This window comes from Ictidomys tridecemlineatus, chromosome 2 (assembly GCF_052094955.1).
Source record: "Ictidomys tridecemlineatus isolate mIctTri1 chromosome 2, mIctTri1.hap1, whole genome shotgun sequence".
NCBI classification, from domain to species: domain Eukaryota; kingdom Metazoa; phylum Chordata; class Mammalia; order Rodentia; family Sciuridae; genus Ictidomys; species Ictidomys tridecemlineatus.
The window spans coordinates 141124907-141141991 of record NC_135478.1 but is presented as its reverse complement, the minus strand read 5'-3'; the positions used below and the strand labels follow the sequence as shown (position 1 = coordinate 141141991).

At 35.4% G+C, this 17085-nt stretch overlaps 1 protein-coding gene across 4 annotated transcripts in view; it reads right to left on the bottom strand.

Annotated features, from left to right (window-relative positions):
- Positions 1 to 985: 985 nt before the first annotated feature.
- Positions 986 to 17085, bottom strand: part of Dpy19l1 (dpy-19 like C-mannosyltransferase 1) — a 94990-nt gene continuing 78890 nt past the window's right edge. For 3 of the 4 annotated variants that reach the window (XM_040291838.2, XM_078039862.1, XM_078039863.1), the window contains 7 exons: positions 16802 to 16851; positions 12656 to 12680; positions 11848 to 11967; positions 10312 to 10486; positions 9450 to 9549; positions 8215 to 8340; positions 986 to 3818 (listed from right to left, as the gene is read on the bottom strand). In XM_040291838.2, the coding sequence (XP_040147772.2) occupies positions 3662 to 3818; positions 8215 to 8340; positions 9450 to 9549; positions 10312 to 10486; positions 11848 to 11967; positions 12656 to 12680; positions 16802 to 16851 (753 nt within the window). In that variant the 3' untranslated portion in view covers positions 986 to 3661. The remainder of the gene's footprint in view (positions 3819 to 8214; positions 8341 to 9449; positions 9550 to 10311; positions 10487 to 11847; positions 11968 to 12655; positions 12681 to 16801; positions 16852 to 17085) is intronic. The other variant, XM_040291839.2, reaches the window with a different exon arrangement.

Genomic DNA, 17085 nt, shown 5'->3' with positions numbered 1-17085 from the left:
GGGGACAGGAAAGATGGTGGAATGAGATGAACATCATTACCCTAGGTATATGTATGACTGCATATATGGTATGATGCTACATCATGTACAACCAGAGAAATGAAAAATTGTGCTCCATTTGTGTATAATGAATCAAAATGCATTCTGGTGTCCTACATACCTAATTAGAATAACTAATTTTAAAAATAAAAAGTTTTATGTTTGCTCCTTGCAAGACCAACTGAAGAAATGCCTTCCAAGAGTTAAAACGGGAACTATGAATAATTAATTAGTTCCAGACATTGAAATAACCCAAATGTGCATGAGTAGGATGTCATGTTAGAAATGGAATGTGCCTTAGAGGCCAGCCTTTCAGGTATGGAGCAGTTGTTCTCAAGTGTCATCCTAAGACAATGCCACCTAAGAAATGCAAATTCTGTGATCCTCATCTTAGGCCAAGGGAATCAGAACTTTTGTGGGAGGGCCAACAATCTGGATTTTCCAGGTGATTCTGATGCCTGCTTATTTTGAGAAGGACTGGGTTAGAAAATCTCATGTCCCAAAGATGTCAGAATCAAGGTGTCTCTGTTAGGAAATTAGTTATGCAGGAATGAACAAAGCTAAACTGACTTTCCTCCAAAGGGGAAAAAAAATAATGCAAAAACATGGAGTTACAATTTAGATACCAAAGCATGATACCAAACTGCAGTTTAATATATAAAAAAATAAAACTTTTAGCCACTATGTATTTATCCCTAATGCTTATGTCCCTTGCTGAAAATGATATAAAGTGACTCTTGCCATAAATATAAGAAACGTCTGATAATGCCCATGCCTATCATCACCAATGAAGAACAGGAGTTTCATGGAACATACTAAAGTTTCTTCCTTTTTTAAAAAACTACAATCTGAGTCAAACCAGTTCATAGTTATCTGACTATAAAAGAAGACTGCACATGTTCACTGTCAAGGTAGAAATGAAAATAGAGGCAAGAAAACCACTTCCTACATTTTCATGATCTTTTTTATTTAACATAGATAGTACATGTAAACAAGTGGCATAAAATTCATAAAAATACAATACTCCTACACAATATCAATTTATTCCTGATACATCCTTTCATTTTCTCCTTAATGTCACTGGCCTACTTTAAACAGCACTTTTTCTGCCAAGCATTTTTAGAGGCTTATCTTTTTATGGAAACACTGCCCCAGCTTTGTTTTTTAAAATATCACAGCAATAGCATTTTCAATCGCCTCTTTGCCCATCTTTCCTTTTCCCCTACTAAAGCAAAAATATTTTTAAGTGCTAAAAATATGTAAAATACTGAGTTTTAATACTGCTTTGTCATGTATACTGAACCTATTACTACTCCATGTTACCATAAAAGTATTTAATATCTTACAGCACCGGCTGCTACTGGAGGTGCTCAAGGCTGAGTGTGCCATGGTCCCTCAGGCTTCTGCTCTAAACAGACTCACCTAAAATAGAAGCAGAGATTGCTGGTGGAGTTACATTAAGAAATATTGTTACAAAATAATTCTTCTGGAAAAAACTAATTTAGACTGCTTTTAATGTTTCCCAGCATATGAAACAATTTGTAACAGTATTTTTTTTTTCTGTACAGAATTTCCAATCATTACATGTGAACTTACTAGGAAGGGAATTGTTAGAGGGTGAGAAGAATAGAGAATGACTTTAAAAGTACGGTTGAAAAACTATCCTGAACTGCTGGATATGCAACAGCAGGTGCACTTGTTGAGGAACAACTGCAGATAATGCAGCACACACCTGCCCTCTCCCACCCATGCTGACTCTTCTCTTCAGCCCCAAATGCCTTCTTCCCATTTTTCTGGATTGCTGCATTATTGATCAAATGTTACTCCTAATCCAAAAATTCCCCAGCTGCTTCCATACTTTTGGGCAACTGGCAAAGCCTAAGAAATAAGATGGTCAAGTAGCAAATGAAAAAGAGTGACTGTACATCTGCAGAACACTGACAGAAGCAATCTCCTGAGCTGACTCCAGATAAGGAGAAGCCCTGGGAGGTGCCGGCTCTGGAGCAAGGCTGGAGATGGTGCCCCTCTCGGAGGGTACACTCAGCTGTGCATGCTCTCTCTGCAGCTGATCAATACAAGCAAACTAGTGCTTCCCCCAGACCAGGCTTGTCCTTGGGCTCTGGTAAGAAGGCAGAAAGAGAACAGCTCTTCTGTGGCTCCCAGGAGTGGGCACCGGAAACCATCCCTGAGGACTCAGGTCTCAAGGACAATCCACAATGAGGTTAATCTGCCTGTGGTTAATAAAGAGAACACTGTATAATTAAATGTGTAGTCAGCCATAATCATGGTTTGCTTAGAATTTAAAACCTGAAAACCCTTTCTCAAAATAATGAAGATTCATCATTTTGAACAATTTCACTTCACACAAATTAATTTCTAAGAAACAAAAATTTATATGAGGAATTCAAAGCAGGTTTGGAAATTTTTCAAAATAAAAATAGAAAAGGATAAAGAAGAAGATGGAACGTACTTATTCCTCATACTCAAATGATGGTTTTTAGAACCAAAATTATAACATAAGGCTTAAGGCTTTGTCTTAATAAAGACAGGCAATCTGAAAGTAAAACAGAAAAACTCATTCGTTTATCATTATTCATTTACTTTTTTGACAGAAAAAATTAGTCATGTTTCATTGTATCTTAGTAGTAAAAGAAGAATTACCATATGCTACAGTCTACTATATATTATGTCAACCTGAATTTACATTAGTTTGTAGATGCAATATATTTGGGGTTGTTCAAAATAGTTTGTTTTTTTAAAACTAGAATTAAACATGAAAAATTTTAAAGTGGTTTAAAGTCATTAAAATATAAACATTTGAATAATACTAAAAATGAGAAAAATACAGTTACCATTATTATTATTATTATTTTTACTAAGAATAAGTACTTGATAAGCAACTTGGGTAAATAGCACTTATCTGAAAAAACCTTGTGAGTGGTATAGAGACACAAGAATGCCATATGGTTGGAAGTTAGAGGGATTTGGTCCTAACCATTAGCTTCAAGAGTCTGGATTAAAAATGGGCAGAAAAGGCCTCATTCACAAGAGCAAACAGAGAACAAAATGAACATGAGGAAATGAGATGAACAGATAATTCCAGAAAGCAAATACCCACATTTGTGCCATTTACTAGAACTCAAGTAATGAGAGGACTGGCAGGACTGAAAACCTACATGAACACTGCACTGTCCAAAGACAAGAGCAGGAGGCGAAGAAGTAAGCAAGGGGCGTTAATAGTCCACAAACTGTAAGGGAAGCCCCAACAGAATTCAGAACTGATTACATTTTCATATCGCCTTTGTCATGACCATCATATATTTTTTACATTGCTGGCTTTGCTCACTTTAGCACAAATATTGAAGTACAAGCACAAGCATATACTCATTTGCATAGCAAATTTTAAGGGGTGCATTAAAATGGTAACCAACCGATGATGGTATATGCCATTTTCACAATCAGAATAACATTCAAATTTACCAAATAAAATGTTTTCTATTTGAAAACAGTTACCTATAAAAATTTTGGGGATTTGAATTAAAAACAATACATGACTTATTAGCAAAACATTAAAACCATTACTGATGTAATTCTCTGTAGGAGGCAGGTCATGAAGTAGTAGTCATTCTTTTATAACTTCTAGAACTTTGTAAACACTGTTCTGGAATACAGTGGTGAAGTGAGGCTTTGATTCCTTCACCAAGAGATTACATAAGGGAGTTTTCCCAGCATTGGCAGGATCTTCCACATCCCAAATTTCAGGCATGCTGCAACCAGGCCTAGGAAAAAATGAATGTACCCATTAAAAATCAGTGCACATTATATATCTACAGATAAAGCAGAGCATACTTTTTATATTCCTGATCTCATCTCATTTTTTTCTTCTTAACTTAGTTTTTAAAAAAATGACAGTTATTTATATTTTGGTAATCTGCTGTAATTCCTCTTTAGGACAAGGTAATGCAGCAGAAGTGACTATAAAAAAAGAAAACAGACCTGCAGAATACATGCATGCAGCTGCTGGAACAAGAGAGACCTCAGTGAAATTCTGTCCCAGTTACTTACCAAGAATGAAGTGTTGGGCTGTTTCCTTCACTCATCTCAGTTTCCACATTTGTGAAATGCCCATGACATAGATTTGTTGTGAGGATTGAGAGAAACCAGATATCTAGCATCATGCCCAGCACATAAAAGTATGTATTGATTTTTTTAAAAAATTATAAATGGTAATTATGTTTAGTTTATAGGGAAGTTGCATTAATTATATTCTACATGCATGAATTTAAAGAAAATTTGTAGTTTTAAGTTTATATCTTAGCAAAATGAAGAATTCAATCTTAAAAGCAATACATTTTTATAAAGAATGGTGTGAGAGAGTTTGGTACCAAGTAATATTTGCCTAAATAAGTGCTTCAAAAAAGCTTCATCCTTTATTTTAAATCAAAAACACTTTTCACAGATACAAGGTCTAGAGTCTGATAAAGTTCACTTTCTTATTTGGTTCTGGAGAAATCTTACAAAACAGAAAAACTATAGAGAATTGACCACTGCTTATGTTTTGTTATAGTTGCTTCACTTGTTTTTGAAATAACAGAAAAAAACATTTCCAACGAGTTCTGGGAGTTCCATGGCAATCTCACCCAGCTTTCCCCAATGTAGTAGGAGAGTAGCTGCTTCCTCTTTTTTAATAACAGCTTTAACCTTAAAGTAATTTTGCCGTTATAAAAATATCAAAATACAGAACTAAACAAAGTAAAAAACTGAAAGTCACTCTTATCTCCAAAGTTATTTCCCAGAGGTGACATCTAATAAGCATTCAGCATATATTCTGCAAAACCTTTTTGTAGATCATATACATAAACAATTACAGACAAGAAAATATTTATATACACAGATGTTCCAGGGTTGTTTTCATAGAAATGGGATTATTTTTAAAACTTGGAAAAATAAAATGAGGCCATTTTCCCCACCTTAGTAGATAAAAACCTACTTCATTGGTTTTAATAGTTTTTAGATTAGTGTTATTTAACTTTTCCTTTAAGAATATAATTGTTTTCAATTTTATAATTAAAAGCAATGCTATTATCAACATTTCTATGCCTATCTTTCTTTTTTAAGTTAAACATCTGGAAGCAGCATTATCATTCAGTCAAAGAACTATACAACTTTTCATTTTGTCAGATTAACTCTCAGGGAAGTTTTGCCAATGAATATCCCCAAAAGGTGGGTTCCAGTGCATATTTTTGGGTGTGTCCTCAATAATACTGAATTCAATGCATCTTGAATATCTATGGTAATATGGCTGGGCTTGGGGTTTCCACATTTTAATTTTCAAGCAAGTCAAGATCAATCTATTACAACACTGAAGAGCCAGAAATGGTAAATAGTGAGTAATATAGGAAGTAGAAAACTACCCTGAGTTTTCCAGAGTTGGACAGCTTTTAGGAAAAATAAAGGGCAAAAACTGCTTTTGTGAACTCTATGAGCCAGCTACAATGCCCTTCAGTCCTTCTGTGAATTCCCTGAGGTTTCCCCAGGCTAGTCAGCTGTATTTTCTAATAACATTAGTGATGCTGGACATGGTGGTCAGTCCACACCTGTAGTCCCTGCTATCTAAGGATAGGAGTACAAACAAGCATTAATGAGAATCTGAGTTATTTTCTTCTGAATATATGTATTTTACTTTTAATTTTATGTCCACTCTAAAATTAGAATTACTGAAAGAAAACAGGGAACTGAAAATAAAAGAGTAGTATGCTAAAAACTCACCTACAATTTACATTCAGGTATATTTTAGTATTTGTATTTGTAGACAGAGTGTGATGTATGCAAGGACTAATCAAGGCATTGATGAAGCCACTTGCAATAAGATCATGTACATTCAGTGCTCATGAATGTGCCAGGCACAAATTGAGCACTGAATAAACATTAGTCCCTCTTCCCTTTCCTTTTCTGAGTTCCCATTTCCTTCCCAGGTTCTGACATATTTTTATATTCCAATAATCTAAAAGTGTACCCGGCTGGCATAACCAATGGAGAATGAAGGTCACAGCGATAAAGAAAACCCCAATTCTGGTAGAAAGTTTTGTCAAGAAACTCAGTTCTGGGCTGGAGTTGTAGCTCAGTGTTGGAGTGCTTGCCTAGCACATGTGTGGCACTGGGTTTGATCCCAGCACCATATAAAAATAAATAAATAAAATAAAGGTATTGTGTCTATCTACAACTAAATAAGTAAAAAAAAAAAAAAAAAGAAACTCAGTTCTTTATACTGTAGATATCAACATGAAATAAATATTTGTTCCTCTTCCTTTTCCTCTCAAGTGTCCCATTTACTTTCTGGTCAGAGGAGAAAGCACAGTTTTCGTATTGTTTCAGATTGCTCATAGTGGACCTGCCCACGGTCTCTTGAGAGCATATAGTTTGGCTGAAAGCTTGAAGTAATTGACAGTGTTAATGAGTGGGGAAAACAGATAAGAGAAATGCTTCTGGACACCTGCTGGAACCAACACAACTATGGCACATCCAGGTCCTGATGGGGGAACCCAGCACCCAGCTTGTGAGTCTAAGTGCTCATAAGTGATCTGAAGCCAGTTGAATAGCCGCTGTCTTTATATTCCTGCTTATGTACATAAAACAATGTTCTGACTATCAGAATATGACATTACTACAGTTATGCAAATCCAAAGAGCTTTCCTAACACTTTAGAATGCAAAGCCTCTGCAATTTGCACATATTCAAAAGGGTCTAGAAAAATAACTGAAGAATCTTGAGTCAAGGTTCACTGCTCACTTAGAAGATAAAAATACTATAAAAATTATTTTTATGTTCCAATAACCTGAAGGAAAGTGAAGCCTAAGAAAATAAATACCCCAATTCTGTAGAAAGCTCTTTCAAGAAGCTTTCTTCCCATTGCAAATTTTGCCCACTACTGATTTATTATAATGATCTTATAACACTATTATAAGAGATGCTTATATCTTTTTTGTCCTAAATTTATAAATTAAAGGTAGTACGTGAATTTCACATATATATCATATATATTTCAATTGACATTGTCGTAAGTACTTAACAGGATTTTCTAAACTATAAGAACAATAGCATTTTCTATGAATCATGATTAAATTCAAGTAATCTGGTACATATTCATAGAAAAAGCAGTTAACAATTATTTAAGTTCCTTTTGGGCAAAGCTGAGTAGATGTTATGTAATAGAACTATTTGCACACAATTTTGTCTTAATAGCCTTGTATACTGATGAAGTATATGGTGGGAAAGTATAATCAAGCCATAGATACAGCACAGAAATAGCAACAGATACACTGAGAATCTTTAATATGATAGTGTTTCATAAAATAGTCTTGATTTCTGGTGAAACTGCTCATGAGCTGGGCTCCTCCTGGAGGAAAGCTTTGGTCCTTTAATAGTAGGCTTCTGTCTGTCATCTGCTGTCTAGTCACCCAAGTGTAGCATTTCTACACAGTCAACTCAGAGTCTACATTTGCTTTTGGGATATTACTGATACCTGTAGCTATACTCTGCTTAGTAAACTCTGTGAGAACAGAAACTTTTAAACTATTGTTTAAAACTATTAACTTTCAAACCATAAACTCCATGAGTCACAGTTGATTTATTTCCTGCTCATTTAAGACGTGATATATCAAGAAGGAAAAATTTCATTCTCAGTTGATGAGAATCCATCACATCCATTCACTGGACACCGCACAGTACAGACATGTGGTTTAGACCAGAGAGGCCCTGATTCTCAGCTGCTTGGACCACTTTACTACAATGAGACTACCTATTATTTGGTTTCAGACTCTGGAAGTCTTTTGAAAGAAAATAAATCCAGCTTTAAGTAAAAGTTTTTTAAAAATATCAAAGACAAATATGAACAATTTGGGAGATTATCAGTTCTAATATCCCTTTAAAGTTGTTGAGTGCAAATAAATCATTAGAAAAGATACTTAAAACAACTAGAAAAGACAACTCCAAATAATAATATAAAAAGCTTTTCCACTTCTACTTTACAAAGTTTTAAATATATATGTATATAAAATATATGTATACTATATAAATATATATTTTAAACATATCACCAGCGAAATGCCTGTCATGAGCCTACATTGACTCTTCATGTTTCAGGATTATAAAATATTAACTGTGTTAAATACTCACTTGGATCTTCTTATACACCATGACTCTTCTAGAATGTAATAATTCACTTTTAACTTTACCAATTCTTGCTTCACTTCTTCAGCTGCTTTTCGACTATACATTGAGTATACTATTTTCGTTCTGGCTCTTCAAACAAAAATATGTGGGCAGAAAAAATTAAGTTTAAAAGGACAGAGCTAGTATTATTTAAAAGAAAACATGGAATGAGACTACAAGAAAGGATCATGCAGAAGAATCAGGACAATAATAAATTCCTCATAGTAGTTTCTACTAAGGGGCAATGGTGAGATTGAAAGCTGAAGGCAGACTAGCATGAGAGTCCTAAGAGAAGAAATGCAACTTTAACACAGGTCAGCAATTTGTTTTTGTTAACTGTTTTTAAATTCTTCATCACTCTATCACCCATAAGAGTGAAGAACCCTTTTGGTGGACAGGGATGATCGACAACAAACACAACAGAACTATTCTAAAAGGGCAACAGTCTCAAATCTTGATATCAATAACACTCAGCATTAAATGGCTTTCCATCCGACTTCTAGATTTATGAAAAATTAAACTTATTTTAAAAAATTGCTCTGGAAATTAGTTTATTGTAATTGATTTTTAAATGAAAAGCTTTTTGTTTGTAAAATTTACTTCCTGCTATTATGCAAAATAATATGCTAAGAGGATTCACCTAATCATTTAGGAAATAAATAGCTTTACCTACCCTAGAATACACATCAAAATTAAATATATTTTCTCTTCTAAGAGAACACAAGTTTGTAATTCATGGGAGAAAAAAGTCTCCAAAAACAATCAAGGATCATTCTAGCAGGTAAAATTGGTGAAAAGCAGAAAAAACTCTCTGGGAATGAGATTGTATTTCAACTGACTCAGAATTCAAAAACAATGGCCTGCAAGAAAACTGGGAGCCAATAATTTTCTGGGGGAACTTCAAGATAATGACTAAGAACCTGGGTATTTTGGAACTTGTTAACCTCTACATAATTGATATATGATTTCTTTCTTTCTGCCTTGTAGAAAAGACAACTCCAAAGGTTATAATCTTACTGCCCTTACAGTCTTCTTTTGTTTGTTTTCTCCCTAGCATAGCAGTCTTATTTCAGCATTCCAACCCTGATAACTGAAAATCTCAGTTCACTATCCACTTTTTGAAACTTCCTCATTTTGCTTGTTTCTCCACACACGATTTATATAGGAAATTTGTTTTGAACAACATAAGAGGTACTAACCTCAAGCCTGCATCTTCATAATGTGGATGGTTCACAACCGGCCGAAGGGCAGACAACTTCACACTTGCCATAGTGGGCATGGCACCTGCAAACACTGCATCTGGAAACAAGCAGAAGGCCCAAGGAGGATACTGGTGAGCGTGAGAAGGGGTTTCCTTCTAGTTCAACACAATCACCTCACAGGTAAGAGCTGAGGCCCAGGGACATTCATTACTTAAAGATTTAGTGGCAGAAAGCATGAAGCCACGTGGCCAATAAAGCAGAGGTCAGCAACTAGGCTTGGATAAACTGTTTTCTTGGAAATTAGAGCTTTATCACCTCATCATTGAGGATTTCTTTTCTTTTCAATATCTCAGAGATCTCACCTGATTCAAATCGATGAGGAAAGTTTCATAGCACCAAGGAATTCTGGAAAATGGTTTTAATATTCAATCATATTAAATGATTTAATATTCAATGCTAGTATCATAGTTCCCTTTTTGGTACATGAATAAAAGATTGTATTCCATGAGTTCAAGAAGGAATGTAAAGGACTAATACTAAAAACTTATTAAGAAAAAAGTGCAATAAATTTATTTTTAAATGTAGCATTTACAGTTTTGGATAAAGTTTGAAAAAAATTCAAATATATGGAAAAATAGCAGAATAAATTACCAAGAAAATATGCACGACATTAACATTTTCCCTGCAAACCATTTAATAATAGTCAGGAATAACATTTACTATCTGATGCTTTCTCTGTGTTTTTGGATACACTAGAAGCAGCACTACTTAGAAACAATGACCACTGGAAATAACTTGGGGAAGGTTTTTCAGTAGTATATAAAATTTTGAGAAAAACTCCCATTGAATGTCTTTTTACCTGGTTTGGTACTATATTTGATCCATTCTATAAGTTCTTCTTGTGGCAAATTGCTGAACTCCCCTACAATATTCCACTGGGTTTGAAGATTCGCTGAACCTTGAATTGACATTGCTGCTAGTACAGCAAAAACAACAGCACCAGGATGTACTTTGCAAAAGAGCCATCCAAATAACTAAAACCAAATTAAGAATACATCGATAATTGTTAGTACAAAACAGCAAGTATTCAATAAGGAAAAGATCTTCCCAGAAAAGAGCACACTTTCTGCTACAGCACAAGATAAGGAATAACTATCCTAAGAAAAGGTCCCAGAGACATTGATTCATAGGATCAAATGAATTCTACTATTAGCTTTATATAAGAGGGATAGGACTTAAGAAGCCATTCTCTCAACCAGCTCTCTATACTCCATATCCAGGTGAAGCCAGGACCAGCTACACAATTTAAAGGCCCTTGTTCAAAATCATTAAGTATGTTAGAAACAGCAAGAACAAATATTACCCAAGTGCAAGGTCCTTCTGAGCTCAGGGCCCCATGCTGAGATGACACAAGAGGCTCCAGTCCTGGGAAGCCAGGCCAGGGTGAGGCTCTCTGTTACTTGGCACATTGTGGGATGGGTTTGAAGATAAATGACACCCAATCAGCCTCCTTTCCTGGCTCAGCCTAGAGAAGTCAGAAACCAGGGAAGGTGGTGCCCCTCCAATACAGTTCCAACATTCTGATGGGAAAACTTGAAGCTGGTCATTTATTCCATACTCAGATAGTCCACCCTCAATATCAGCACTTTGTTCTGAATGTTCTCTCCTAAATTTTTTTTTTTTGTATGTCTGCAGAGTTGGCTCTCAAGCTTCTTGAGGTCATATATATAAACTTTTTTTTTCCTGTCCATTACTATTCCCATCCCTAGATACCTGTGGCTTAGTAAATATTTGCTAAATTTGAGAGAGGTGCTACTTTTGCACCTTGGCTGGTTGACTGATGAGAGGGTGACACTATGGAGAAGCATAAATCAGTGAAAGCAGAGCAAGGGGGCAGTTCCCAGAAAATACAAGCAGTAAATAACCAAGGATGGATTAAACTAAATTTCAAAAAGTGAAAATCAGGAATGGAAATAGAAATGTACACTCAGTAAATGAGAAAAATAAGCTTGATACTGAAGAACATATTATTTGGAAGAATTTTTATAACTTGAAGTTAATTATTAGAATTCTTTTGTGACATGAATGTTAAGGAAATTATTTCTATAATTAAGTCCTGCTTTCTATCAACACCTGCATTTATTCCTCATGAATTCAGCATGCACAGATTAATGTGTTGAATAGTGCCAAGGACTATTTTAGAAGTTAGAAGACTAGGCAGTGATCAGTGTAAGTCCTTACACCTTAAAAAGCTGAATACAAAACCATAAAGAAATTTAACTATAATGACTTACAGAACCATGGGTAACTCAACATCACTTTAGGGCCACTTAATAATTAAAGCTGGGGTCAAATTATTACAGCAGTTAAAACTCCACCATTATGACCATGTTACCTGTCTAGAGCAGATCAAGGAAGCCATAACACACATGTGTGGTGTCAAGAAGAGTTTTAGTCTCATAATCAAAATGCCAAGGGCTGTATAAGCTAACAGTTGCAATGCATGATAAACCAGCTGAAAGAGAAAAAAAAGTATTTACTCCTGCTATTCATAAAGTTTAAGAATATACCATTAAACTGGGAAGTATACAGAAAAGGTTCCCTTTTTCTTTGTAACAAAGATTAATACTATTTTCATTTCTGAAATTTCTAAAGCAGTTCTTAAGATTTACTTTCAAACTGTATCATTTTAGTAAAAGGCTAAAAATTTAAAGTCTCTAAGACAAATACTTCTGTAATTCCACTGAAGTCAAGACTGCTGTTGATAAAGCTTACATTTCTGACCCTACCTTGGTGCTACCAACAAACTAAGGCAAGGAGAGTGGTAAGAGAAATGATTGCTCCTGAGGTGCCAAGGAAGCCTGTGGCACAACATTGAAGCTGCAGGACCACGTAAGCTCAGAGGAAAAGTCGTTACCAAATCACACAAAGACACCTCACTCAATGGGCTCCAGAAATCAGATGCTGTTACTATGAGGATTATCCAAGCAAAGCAAATGACTTTCCTACTTGTTTTAACAAATGAGTGGCCAGTAAACCTACATGTAGCATTCTCATAAAAACATATACTGGGCTATTTTGAAGATTATTAATGACAATTGTCAATAAATCAAGAAACCAAAACTAGAAAGGAAGATCAAATATATATATCATATGTATATATATAAACATTAAGATAATTGTTAGTAATGTTAAGTCTTTACCTCTCCATGATCAAACTGATGTTTTCTGAAACAGAAAAAAAATACTACTATTATATCATTACTGAAGCACTTACTTCATTAATTTGTATTTTTATGTTGTGAATATGAGTTTTACAATCTCTATAGTATTCCCCCAGGACACATATATGTAAATAAAAATAACTAAAATTTATACACCAAAACTGGTATTATAACCACTTAAGACAGTTTATTTATTAAAATGACAATGTTGTATTATATCCTGAATATATGACTACTTGGTATTTATTATTATGACAATAATAGCATGCTTTGTGTACCAGATCCCTCACTGGTGATATGCTAGCAGAACAGAGAGTGCAAAAGAACTCTGTGGCTTCACATTCCCACACACCTGCTTCCCACCCCCAGTGAAGTGGGTCCCTCACTTTCCCCATATTCTGCAGCTACAGTAGAGACAACTGAAGGTTGGGGGATCACATACTAGATTTTTCTCAGCACTGGCTGCAGAATATACAAATATGCACAACATTCCACCTTTAACTTTTCTTGACAGCCCTCATTTCTCTAGAAAGATCCATGCTTAGAGGCTGATGACTCTTACCCACATCTCTCCCTATCCCTCCACTGATTCTCATCATAGCAGTAAAAGCAATCTTTTAAAAATGGTAAGGTGGTCGTGCCAGTCTGTCTTTAAAGTCTCTGATGGGCACCCTTTGCAATTAATGTAAACTTGCAAATCCCACCAACTGCACATGGTCTTCCCAAGCTGGCCCCACTTGTCTCTTCCCATACTGTCTCTAGTGCTCTTACCACAGACTAGTTCACCCCTTACTATATAGAGAGGCCTCTGGCTACCCTATATCCAGTGTCCTCACCTTGATCATTCCTACACCTCTTCCCTGATTTTTCTTACACAGAAAATGTTCTCATTAGTAGTGTGCTTGATTATCACCTGTCTCTATACTAAAGTGAACCCTTCAGGAGTTCAGGGTACACATCTATCCATCCACTCAATTTCATTGAGCACTAAACACTCTGGAGACAGAAGATTAACAAGAGAAAAAAAAAATTCACCCTCACAGAGCTTACATATAAGTCAAAGGAGACAAACAAAAAGCTAATACACATGTCACACGGTGACAAATGCTGCAGAGAACGGGAAACAGAGTGAAAGATGCAGGGAGCATGGGGTGCCTGGAAAGGCATGCATTAACCAGCCTGATCACCTAGTCATCAGAATATTTGTATATTCTACAGCCAGAATCTAGTATGTGATTCCCCAACCTTCAGTTGTCTCTACTGTAGCTGCAGAATATGGGGAAAGTGAGGGACCCACTTAACCTGAAGGAGCTAAGGGGAAAGCACTGAAGACCCTGAAGGGAAGAGTACTTCAGGCTGAGAGAGGAAAGGGATGTAAGAGCTCCATGGCAGGGAGGTTCTGATGTGCTTACCACAAACTCAGTATGTTGAGACAAGAGGGAAAGCAGAGAATGAGGAGGAGCATGATGGGACAGATCACAGTGGATAAGAGGCCAAAAGACACAGGACACTAGAGACCAGGATGAGGGCTTTGATTTATTCCAAGTGATTTGGAAAGCTGCTTGAAGACAGCAGTGACACAGTTTGCCTTCTGTTGAAAGGCTTTTTGCTTTTCAACAACAGAACAGGCCTGGGCAGCAAGAGCAGAGGCAGAAAGTCATCAAGGAGGTCAGGAGGCAACAATTCAGGGGAGGTACTTGTGGTATGGACCAGGATAGAGGCGCTCAGTGGTACTCAGAGTCTGCATATAATTTTGAAGGTAACAATGGCAGGATTTGCAGATGGATTGGGTGTAGAAGTGAATAAAGAAGAGAGTCAAGAATGAGGCCAGGATTTCTGAGCTGAGTCATCAGGGGGTTGAAGATACCATATGGAATGGACAGTAGGGCAAACAGTCAGAGGTTCAGGTCATACATGTATAATTTGAGATTCTCACTAGATACCCAAGGAGAGATGATTTTTTAAAAAGTCTGGAGTTTAGGAGAGAAGTCTGAGCCAGAGACAGAAATGTGTGAACTGACAATCTACATCTTCTCTTGTGAATCACTGGTATATCACCAAGACTTAGAACAATACCTGAAACTTAGAGCTCAACACTTTTTGAATGAAAGAACAAATACATCAGTAAACCCCTACATGTGTTTCATGTAATATATCTGATTTAGGAATTTCACTCAAGAATATCTATAAATTATTATCAAATTCAGTATGTATATGGATAAATAAAAGAGGGAAAATGGTCCCTTCATTCTTCTTCTTTCATGACAAGTAAAAATTAGCAGTTTCCAATGTTAATATGCACTTATTATTGCAATTTACAGTCAAAGAAGGGGAGTTCCACAGCTACCAAATGTTACCAGGACTACATTTTGACTGGCTTCAGAGCTCATACAGTTTCTACCACATGATGCTGCCTCTACTTCACTTTGCCTCCTAGGTCTTTGAATGAAGGGAATACAGGTACTCATGCCTTGATCAGTAAAATGTATCTTCAACTCCTTGCCTTTTTATAATGACATGACTTTGATACTTATGCAAAAATGAAATGTCAATATACCATTTCTTTTCCAGAAAAGAGCTCTAACTCTTCTTGAACTGAAAACCTCATGAAGCTCAGTGTATTTCTATAGCTGAGTTGTCTTGAAGGGACAGTTTATTTCTGTGAAAAGTTATACCTTCTTCTTTCAAAGCTACATACTACAGGCTATAACTTGATACCTTCTTCCTGAGCTCTTCAGAAATAATCTTATCTCAAGTGAAGAGAAAGTTTGGCAATATATGCCAGAACCCTTCTCCTTTCTCCTATCAACTCAAATGCTTCAGGTTCAGGTGAGAGCACAGTCATAGCACTATTTCCAAATGAAAACAAGGATCCTCTTAAAAGCACATGCAATAAGCTATCACTGTGTTAGTAAAAATTATGAGGTGAAGGACTAGGCTGTGTATATTCTTGCTATAAAAGAAAATTCAGACACACAAAAAGTAAGTCAACAATCCCTACCTGCCCACATCCCCAAATGCAAAAGAATAAAATTAAAACATCCTTCACTCAATCTTCCATTCCCATATCTTAACAGTTGTGGATTTTATCCTTCCAGATCATTCCTATGAATAAGTAAATATATAAAGTCTTCATATTTAAATAAAAAAGTATAATTGCTCTACATGTATATTGTTTGGCAATTTTTAAATCTACTGATATATGATGAAACTGTTTTCATCAAGATGGCTCAACATTCCACGCTATGACTGGATCAAAATTAAGTCAATTCCTTCCTAATACATATTCTGGTTGTTTAAATTTTTTCACATTGCCCATGATAGATAGATAACATACTAAACATATTTTTACCATTATTTCTACATTTCCATGAGCATTTCTATACAATTAATTTACATTGTGGGAACCTGCTGGCTAAACTCCAGGCCCACTGCATTGTTTGCTATGTACTGTTAAACTGCACTCCCACCTATTTATTCCAGTATGTACTGAATATTATTTTTACAAATCTTTTATGTAAAAAAGCTTTTTTTATATTGTAAGCATATTCTCTGTGTTTATTTTTGTTTTTACTAAATTTTAATATTGGCTTTATCTGGAATTGACTTCATGTAGAAAGTGAGATATGAATCCCAGTTTTATATTATACTGCTCATTTCTTAAAAATAGGTAGTTCATTGGTCCACAAACCACTTGCAGAAAAATTTATTTTCCCTAATTAACTGAGAAAACTATGTCCTTCAAGTACAGAAGATGTGCAGGGCTACTGTAACATTGTACTGAATAAAATATGAGGGATACGTAATTGATGTGCTGTGCTCTCCACAAGTAGGGAACAATGAGAAAAGCTAAGAGAAGGAATGAAAACAATAAAAAATATAAATTATCAAATGCTGAGTACACAAAATGTAAATATAAAATTAAATAGCTAATAAATAGAAGAGGTAACAAAATTATTTTCTTTTAAATATTTTTTAGTTATAGATGGACACAATACTCTTATTTACTGATTGATTTTTTATATGGTGCTGAGAATTGAACCCAGTGCCTCACATGTGCCTGGCAAGCGCTCTACTACTGAGCCACAACCCCAGCCCCCACAAAATTCTTAATAACATGTTTACCTTATATGTGTCTGTTGTTTAGCTAAGATGCTCCACATATCACTAATAATCTGTAAATAGATTTTTAAACACTTTAGTAAAGACAGTTTAAGAAAACAGCATCTTCTAAACTTTAAAACTCTTAGTTAAAAATATGCTTAGAAATAACAGAACACCCAAAAATAGTAATTTACAGCAACATAAACTTATATTTGTATAATATTTGCTCATATATAATACTTAATATTCCTATTAGGTAAGTTATACTACTCTCCTTTAGTAAGTAAGCAAGAAGCTCTGAAGGA